At 39.7% G+C, this 10000-nt stretch overlaps 1 protein-coding gene across 1 annotated transcript; it reads left to right on the top strand.

Annotated features, from left to right (window-relative positions):
* Positions 1-5294: 5294 nt before the first annotated feature.
* On the top strand, positions 5295-5758 carry LOC133574879 (histone H4-like). Its single transcript, XM_061927212.2, has one exon. It carries the CDS (start codon positions 5298-5300, stop codon positions 5607-5609), a length of 312 nt encoding a protein of 103 aa, XP_061783196.2. The 5' UTR covers positions 5295-5297; the 3' UTR covers positions 5610-5758.
* The last annotated feature ends 4242 nt before the right edge of the window (positions 5759-10000 follow it).

The raw sequence follows: 10000 nt of genomic DNA, 5'->3' as shown, positions 1-10000 counted from the left end.
ACATTTGCGTACATTTTGGGACAGAGTTGTTAGAACGCTGGTTTTCAATATATTATTAAAGTTTGACTGAACTATCTGACTGTTTTTTTGACATTCACTTTAGCGCAGCGTTTTTTTGACATTCACTTTAGCGCAGCGTAGGCGCGGCTTTTAGTCCGGGGCGGCTTATTGGTGGACAAAATTATGAAATATGTAATTCATAGAAGGTGCGGCTAATAATCCGGTGCGCCTTATAGTGCGGAAAATACGGTACCTTGATGTTGCAGAAAAAAGACCATATTTTTTTTTTAACCGATTTCCGAACTCTAAATGGGTGAATTTTGGCGAATTAAACGCCTTTCTAATATTCGCTCTCGGAGCGATGACGTCACAACGTGACGTCGCATCGGGAAGCAATCCGCCATTTTCTCAAACACAGAGTCAAATCAGCTCTGTTATTTTACGTTTTTTCGACTGTTTTCCGTACCTTGGAGACATCATGCCTCGTCGGTGTGTTGTCGGAGGGTGTAACAACACGAACAGGGACGGATTCAAGTTGCACCAGTGGCCCAAAGATGCGAAAGTGGCAAGAAATTGGACGTTTGTTCCGCACACTTTACCGACGAAAGCTATGCTACGACAGAGATGGCAAGAATGTGTGGATATCCTGCGACACTCAAAGCAGATGCATTTCCAACGATAAAGTCAAAGAAATCTGCCGCCAGACCCCCATTGAATCTGCCGGAGTGTGTGAGCAATTTAGGGACAAAGGACCTCGCTAGCACGGCAAGCAATGGCGGCAGTTTGTTCCCGCAGACGAGCGAGCTAAACCCCCTGGATGTCTTGGCTCACACCGTCCCGAAGATGATCAAGAGAAGAATATCGACCCTAGCTTCCCTGGCCTGCTGACATGAGGGTATGTCTACAGAATATATTAATTGATGAAAACTGGGCTGTCTGCACTCTCAAAGTGCATGTTGTTGCCAAATGTATTTCATATGCTGTAAACCTAGTTCATAGTTGTTAGTTTCCTTTAATGCCAAACACATACCAATAGTTGGTTAGAAGGCGATCGCCGAATTCGTCCTCGCTTTCTCCCGTGTCGCTGGCTGTCGTGTCGTTTTCGTCGGTTTCGCTTGCATACGGTTCAAACCGATATGGCTCAATAGCTTCAGTTTCTTCTTCAATTTCGTTTTCGCTACCTGCCTCCACACTACAACCATCCGTTTCAATACATGCGTAATCTGTTGAATCGCTTAAGCCGCTGAAATCCGAGTCTGAATCCGAGCTAATGTCGCTATAGCTTGCTGTTCTTTCCGCCATGTTTGTTTGTGTTGGCTTCACTATGTGACGTCACAGGAAAATGGACGGGTGTTTATAACGATGGTTAAAATCAGGCACTTTGAAGCTTTTTTTAGGGATATTGCGTGATGGATAACATTTTGAAAAAAACTTCGAAAAAAATAAGCCACTGGGAACTGATTTTGAATGGTTTTAACCATTCTGAAATTGTGATAATGTTCCCCTTTAAGACAAAACAAAGAGTTTACTAGCGGACATAAGATAAAAGCAAGGAGATCGCGAGAAGACACACTACATGGTCAAATACTAGCTGCCTTAAACATGACTATGAATTAAGAAAGAACACTTAAAAATATCTCATTCTCACAATAGCAACGGTATTTTGACACCAAAACATAATTGTTGTGTTTAAATGAAATCAAAATAGTGAAATTATAAGTGTTTATTTGGGTTAGTCAGTAATAAGGAGACAATAATGGCAGTTGATAAAAAGTGTTTATCAGTAAAGCGACTTCATTCAATAAAAATGATTTGCTTTAAGCGAATAATTTGTTTCAAACGAGGATCACATGAACCATCAAAGAAAATGCCATTAAAATCTTACACAACTGTGAGAAAAAGTGTGTACCAAGGATTGTGGGTCACGTTCTGCTAAATCTTTAATGTGTTATGTTTTTGTGTTGTTTTGTACGTCTTTTTGTTTTTTGCTCTACTTGATATGCTGCTTTTGTTTTGTCTTGTACACTGCACACAATGTTGCTGCTACTGCAACCTTCATTTTTTACACCAGAGTAAATGTCAAATAAATGAATAAAGTTCTATTTAATCTTGTCTACAGTACCTGAATCTCGTTTGTGACGGACAAGGAACACAACTGAGCTAACCCCTGACCTTCGTTGTCTTGGGCTGGTTTTTATTCAAACAATTGACATTTTGAAATTAGGTTTGAGGACAAATTGTGTAAATATTAGAGATGCGCGGTTTGCGGGCACAACCGCGGAGTCCGCGGATTATCCGCGGATCGGGCGAATGAAATTTAAAAAAATTCGATTTTATCCGCGGGTCGGGTCGGGTCGGGTCGGGTCGGGCGGTTGAAATAAAAAAAAATTAGATTTTAAATAGATTCAGGCGGGTGGCAGTTAAACCAATTGGGAAATATATATACATAGTTAAATGTTGTTACCCACATACGAAAAACGAGCAGGCACCTGCAGCATATGCCACAACAGAAGAAGAAAAAAAAAAGAGATGGACACTTTTACGGAGCGGAGAAGGCCCCCGACGCCTCGCCGGGGTCCGGGACCGAGGCCCCTTCCCCCGAGAGGGCCCCACCGGGAGCCGTAGCTGAGGCGATCCGCGAGAAGGGCCCGACGCACGTCCAGGGTCACCACCGCGCCCACCGCACCGACACCCCGCCTCATCCGCCTTCGCCGCGGCCGGCGTCACGCGCAGCAGGTAAGCAGCTTACCTGCCCGCCACCCCCGTGGCCGGGGGCTCGTAACAGGGGTCACTCCGCGCGCTCCGCCCGCGCAGCTTACATGCCCGCCACCCCTGTTGCCGGGGGCGCGTAACATGGGTGTTACGCGCAGTGCGCTCACAAAAGGGGTGGGGCTCACCCTGGTTGATATAGACAGCAGGACGGTGGCCATGGACGTCGGAACCCGCTAAGGAGTGTGTAACAACCCACCTGCCGAATCAACTAGCCCTGAAAATGGATGGCGCTGGAGCGTTGGGCCCATACCCGGCCGTCGCCGGCAGCGAGACGCTCTTGGAGGTGCGCTCAGCGCGGCTCCCATATGATTGCGCACTGGTGTGCGTCTGGGTCGTGACAGCGTGGCACGCGAATGTCTGTGCTGCATTGGATCAGTCCCCTTTCTTTAACAGGCAAAAGCTTTATAACCTCACTAATGCCTTGCATCGTCTATATTAGATATATAACAACGGGCGGGTGCGGGCGGATGGCGGGCGGGTGCGGTTCTGATCAAATGTTACATCGGGTGGATGGCGGATGGTTGACGACTTTCTGATGCGGTTGCGGATGAAATAATTGCCTATCCGCGCATCTCTAGTAAATATATATTTAAATGTATTTGGGATAGCTCCTTGAGATGCAGCATCTCGTCCCTAATTATAACTGTGGTCAAATTAAAGTGTACTCGTTAGTGGATATAAGACAACACCAAATACCTCTTTTTTTTCTTCTTTTTTTTTGTTCTGTCCAGCTTCTCAGGCAAATCATATAGTTGATGTAGATGTCCATATCGGCTCTTCAGATTTACTTTACAAAAGAGAAGTGTAAGATACTTCTCGTGTTGCCTTATTTGTATTTGACTTTATAAAATATTATTATCATTTGGTGCAGCCGGGCCGGAGCAGGAGGGGATAGAAAGAGAAAAGAAAGGAAGACAGAGGTGGAAATTGTGGGTACAAGAGTGGGGTAATACAAAAACAACAACAGCAAACAAAACAACAATTAAAACGCTGTTCTATACTTTTATACACAAGGGCTCAATCTCTCTCCTGTGTTAGTTTGAAGCCGAAACGACAAACGCGCTCAGAGGAGATAGATTTTGAAGGAAGGTGACCGGTTTTTACAAAAATGTTGTATTGAAGGGGGAATAGCAAACTTCCTGTTAATTTTTGCTGGGGGGTGTCAATTTATGAAATGTAGGTCTAAGTGAGACCTACGAAGAAGTTTTTGTTTCATGTCTTTCCGACCTTCCCAGTGGGAGTTACAGGCACTTTTGTAATTTTTTTCTTCCGAGGAGCAGTTTTTTCTCTGTTTTATTCAAAAATTGCTCTAGAGCGCAATTTTTAAATTTGGGGTTAGGTTTTTTTATTAGATCACAATATTTGCCAGTCCTGATGTGTGTGTTCAGTTTGGTGAGTTTTGAAGCATGTTAAGGGGGTCAAATTACAGCGCAAAGAGGCAAAAGTGACTGTTTTTAGTACTTATTTTGTCTTGAAGGGGGAATTGCCAACTTCCTGTTGATTTGAATATACAATTATGAAAGGTAGGTGTAAGTCAGACCTACATAGAGGTTTTTGTTTCATGTCTCTCCGACCTTCCTAGTGGGAGTTACAGGCAGTCTAGTTTTTTTTTTTCCTAGGGGGTGCTAGAGCGCAATTTTTATTTTTGGGGTTTGGTTTTTTTTTTATCAAAAGGCAATTTTCGCAGGTCCTGATGGGTGGGTCAAACATGGTGAGTTTTGAAGCATGTTAAGTGGGTCAAATTAGTGCTCAAAGAGGCGGCGGAAGAAAAATAATAATAATATAAAACCTTTTGCAATGGGCCATGCGGGCCCTAATAACAACAACAATAGAGCAACATCAGCAAATATGATATGTACAAATATGATGGTAAAAGTGATAACAAAGAAGCAGTTAGCGAAATAAATAATAATAATACAGAAATGACAATGAGCATTATTACACTACAAATTGAGCAATACAAATACCAATAGAAATAGTGCTATTGATAATGAACAATACCAATAATTTACCTCTATTATCAACAATAAAGTGGATAATAGATAATAAAGAATGCAGAAAAATGGAAGGGAAGAAAGAGAAAACACCAAATACCTCTACTAACATGCTCTTCCAAATACTAAATGTATCATAATTTCATGTTTTGATTGACACTCTATGAGAAGTATTGCCTTTACAAAATGTTTTTCATTATATTTGTTTTCACTGTCTTCTTTATAATACCCAGAGACTTTCTTAGCATGTTCAGAGAAAAACACTTAAAATGTGACCAAAGTACGTTGGAAATACATTTATTTTCACAAATGCTGCATGAATGGGAATAAATTTGCATTGGAACAAAGAACAAGTATTGTGTCGTGAAGCACCGCCCATAAAGCAAGTAAGACATGTCTTCTCTCAGGTCCGCAGTCATGTAATATAAAGCTCTACACACCAACCTGTCTTCTTTCAGGTCCGCAGTCCTGTAATAAAAAGCTCTACACATCCACTAGGGTCATTATATTACTTTAGTCCAACGAACAATCATGTCCGGCAGAGGCAAAGGAGGTAAGGGTCTAGGAAAAGGAGGCGCCAAGCGTCACCGTAAAGTTCTGCGTGACAACATCCAGGGCATCACCAAGCCCGCCATCCGCCGCCTGGCTCGCCGCGGCGGCGTCAAGCGTATCTCCGGGCTGATCTACGAGGAGACTCGCGGTGTGCTGAAAATGTTCCTGGAGAACGTCATCCGTGACGCCGTCACCTACACCGAGCACGCCAAGAGGAAGACGGTGACCGCCATGGATGTTGTGTACGCGCTCAAGAGACAAGGTCGCACTCTGTACGGCTTCGGAGGATAAAGTGTCCGTCTTATCTAGCTAAACCAAAGGTCCTTCTAAGGGCCACCCACCATTTCTCCTAAAAGTCACTTCTGTACTACAATGACGCTGACATAACAAACTTATGATAGTTACCGTGATACTTAATCAGCCGATATCGCCTCATCTAATCCATATGCTCACACTTTTTCTGCAGGCGAGCTACTTTTCAATTGATCAAGTCGTGGGGATCTACCTCATTCATATATATCATTTATATTTACTTATTTATGAAATATATGTTTTTGTTAACAAGTTAAAGGTGTTTAATGATAATGCAAACATGTTTAACACACATAGTTAATATTAACAACTTAAAGGTGTTTAAAGATAATGCAAGCATGTTTAACACATATAGTTAATATTGTTAACAACTTAAAGGTGTTTAAAGATAATGCAAGCATGTTTAACACATATAGTTAATGTTAACAACTTAAAGGTGTTTAAAGATAATGCAAGCATGTTTAACACATATAGTTAATATTGTTAACAACTTAAAGGTGTTTAAAGATAATGCAAGCATGTTTAACACATATAGTTAATGTTAACAACTTAAAGGTGTTTAAAGATAATGCAAGCATGTTTAACACATATAGTTAATATTGACAACTTAAAGGTGTTTAAAGATAATGCAAGCATGTTAAACACAAATAGTTAATATTTTTAGCTGAGATAGGCTCCAGCGACCCCAAAGGGAATAAGCGGTAGAAATGGATGGATGGATGGAACTAGTGATGGGTTGATGAGGCGTCATGAAGCGTTTTGACACATTGCAAAACTGTATTGATACTGTGTCGATACTGTGTCACTAAATACTGACATCTGCTGGACATTAAAAATCCCTACAGGCAACCTATGGACCGACTCAACTGACACTGATTTTATGACTTAGTATATACAATAATATAAACTAAGTCATTGTATTTAATTTAGGATTATTTCTAGAGATGTCCGATATCGGCCGATAAATGCATTAAAATGTAATATCGGAAATTATCGGTATTGGGTTTTTTTTTATTATCGGTATCGTTTTTTTTTTGTTTTTTTTTGTTTTCAAATCAACATAAAAAACACAATATACACTTACAATTAGTGCACCAACCCAAAAAAACCTCCCTCCCCCATTTACACTCATTCACACAAAAGGGTTGTTTCTTTCTGTTATTAATATTGTGGTTCCTACATTATATATCAATATATATCAATACAGTCTGCAAGGGATACAGTCCGTAGGCACACATGATTGTGCGTGCTGCTGGTCCACTAATAGTACTAACCTTTAACACTTCATTTGACTCATTTTCATTAATTACTTGTTTTCATGTAACTGTTTTTATATTGTTTAACTCTTTCTTTATTCAAGAAAATGTTTTTAGTTTATTTAACTTATTTTATTTTATAAATTTTTTTAAAAAGTACCTCATCTTCACCATACCTGGTTGTCCATTATAGGCATTATAATGTGTTAAATCCACGACTGTATATAGTGGTTGATATCGGTATCGGTTGATATCGGTATCGGTAATTAAAGAGTTGGGCAATATCGGAATATTGGCAAAAAGCCATTATCGGACATCCCTAATTATTTCATATTTTCATTTAAATAAAAATAGTATTTTTTTGTTTTTTTTTTACACATTTTTATTTAAAAAAAACTGTTTTTCCAACGTATTAAATTTTAGACGATTTCTCTTCTTAGTTATTATTTTTCCGACTGACAGCATTGAGGAGGTGGATTTGTTAATGTACGACAATTCTGTCGTACAAATGAGACATTTAACCTGCAGAAAATATGAATAGTAAACTAAGAATCATTTTGAAGAGATTTTGAATTCTAATAGATCAAGTGGAAACTTTGAGAGAACAGGATGAAACGACAAGGAAATTAACACAAATACCTTTTTTCCGATATATGATATAATATTATTCCCACACGGCGGAAATCTTTCTTTTTGCCTGAGGCTGCTCCATGATCTCCGACGACGATAAATTACAAATGACCAACGACAGAAGTGCGGCGATTCTGTTGGCAGCAGCATCTCGTTGACAGATGCACTTCCTTATAAAAACACAGTTTGGCGCGCAGGCGTCAGTGCGACACAGTTCGCGTATCGGTCACGTGACCCAAACAGCACATGATCCGTCACGTGACTTTCTAAAAGCGGTACGCGCACCGACACAGGGTTTTGCTCTATGAGCTCGACGCATGCGCCGATGCATCGGTGTTGCTGGACCCATCACTAGATGGAACTTAAAGGTGGTTAAAGATAAAACAAGCATGTTTAACACATATAGTTAATATTGTTAACAAGTTAAAGGTGGTTAAAGATAATACAAGCATGTTTAACACATATAGTTAATATTGTTAACAACTTAAAAGTGGTTAAAGATAATACAATCATGTTTAACACATATAGATTCCTTTCTTTCATGAAGACAAGAATATAAGTTGGTGTATTACCTGATTCTGATGACTTGCATTGATTGGAATCAGACAGTGGTGATGATAACGTCCACATTTTCAAATGGAGGAGAAAAAAAGTCCTCCTTTCTGTCCAATACCACATGAAAGTGGTTGGTTTTTGCCATCTTATTTGTCCAGCTTCCGTACTCCTTTGTATACACTTTACAAGAAATACATTGTCGGCAAACTCCGTAGCTTGCTAGCTTGTGCACGCCAGCTTTCTGAGACTCTTATTTTGGTAGCGCGGGCAGGATGAAGCAGAGCTTTTATTGTGCAACTGTGCAGTCGGTCTTTGGAGTTTTGACGACAGGTACGGCGCCAGAGTCTGTTGAAATAAAGTGTTTCTCGCCTTCCAGTCGGTAATTTTAATGAGCTGGCAGCAGCCAGCGTCATCTCAGAAGACCCTCGGGTGCCGTGAATGTCAATCAAGTGACGAAAGTGACGTCATAGTGAAGATTTATGATCGCTCATTTTTAGGACTATTTTTTTAATGCCTGGCTGGTGATCGACTGACACACCCTCCGAGATCGACCGGTAGATCGCGATCGACGTAATGAGCACCCCTGCATGAGATCAATTGGCACTGCATTTACTGCTCCTGTCTCACCAAACCAGGGGTGTCAAACATGTTTTCATCGAGGGCAAGACTGCAGTAATGGCTTGAAACAGTAAATAATTAACGAAGTTGCCTATGAATTTGAATAATTGAAAAAAATTAAAATAAATTGAGTAAAGAGTAAAAACAAATCTGTGGATTTTATCAGTTTTTTACAGAAAAAAAACTGGCAGTGTAGTTGCCAGACTTTTACTGTAAAATAGTGTTTTTTTGGTATTTTTACAACATATTACTGTAAATAGAAATAATTTTATTTTGGCAACTCAGCATCCACTTTTTTACCATAATAAAATGTGGTACCATAAAATCATCAACTGTGGATTTTGTAGTAAAAAAAAAAAAAAAGACAGCTCAGTTGAATTTTACTGTAAAAAAATAAACATTGTTTTTTGGTTTTTTTCCAACTTACTGTAATATGCTGTAAAAAAAAACAAACAAAAAAAAAAAACTCCCTAAATGTTACAGTAAAAATCTATTGGTAATTTTTATAGTGTACAATTTGATGGATAACTTTCTTCGAAATCATAAGTTAAGCAGATATTTAATAATTTATTTGGATTTTATCCAACAAAGTTAGATAATATATTTGTTGCAATATTGGACATTTCCCCCTGTCAAACTAGAAAAAAAAACCCTTTGGTAAGAAAATAAAGAAAGAAAATATAAGGTATTTTCTGTGTTGGCCCTGTGATGAGGTGGCGACTTGTCCATGGTGTACCCCGCCTTCTGCCCCAATGCAGCTGAGATAGGCTCCAGCACCCCCCGCCATCCCAAAAGGAACAAGCAGTAGAAAATGCATGGATGGATGGATTATTTGCAGGCCATATAAAATGAGGTGGAGGGCCAGAAGTGGATCATATTAGTACTTTGTTTGATTGCTTTGCTTAATCCATTCCATCATTTAATTCCACATATTGATATACTGAAGGTGTTGTACGTGCATACAAATGTTTTTAATTACCGTATTTTCCGCACCATAAGCCGCCCCGTGTTATAAGCCGCGCCTTCAATGAACGGCATATTTCAAAACTTTGTCCACCTATAAGCCGCCCCGTGTTGTAAGCCGCATCTAACTGCGCTACAGGGAATGTCAAAAAAACAGTCAGATAGGTCAGTTAAACTTTAATAATATATTAAAAACCAGCGTTCTAACAACTCTGTTCACTCCCAAAATGTACGGTAATGTGCAAATGTGCAATCACAAACATAGTAAAATTCAAAATAGTGCAGAGCAATAGCAATAACTTAATGTTGCTCGAACGTTAATGTCACAACACACAAAATAAACATAAC

This window comes from Nerophis lumbriciformis, linkage group LG32, assembly GCF_033978685.3.
Source record: "Nerophis lumbriciformis linkage group LG32, RoL_Nlum_v2.1, whole genome shotgun sequence".
Lineage (NCBI taxonomy): Eukaryota > Metazoa > Chordata > Actinopteri > Syngnathiformes > Syngnathidae > Nerophis > Nerophis lumbriciformis.
The sequence above is the reverse complement of the archived record's forward strand: the minus strand, read 5'-3'. Positions and strand labels throughout refer to the sequence as shown.

Coding starts and splice junctions, on each gene's coding strand:
- LOC133574879 (XM_061927212.2), top strand. CDS start 5,298: ATGTCCGGCAGAGGCAAAGGAGGTAAGGGTCTAGGAAAAGGAGGCGCC.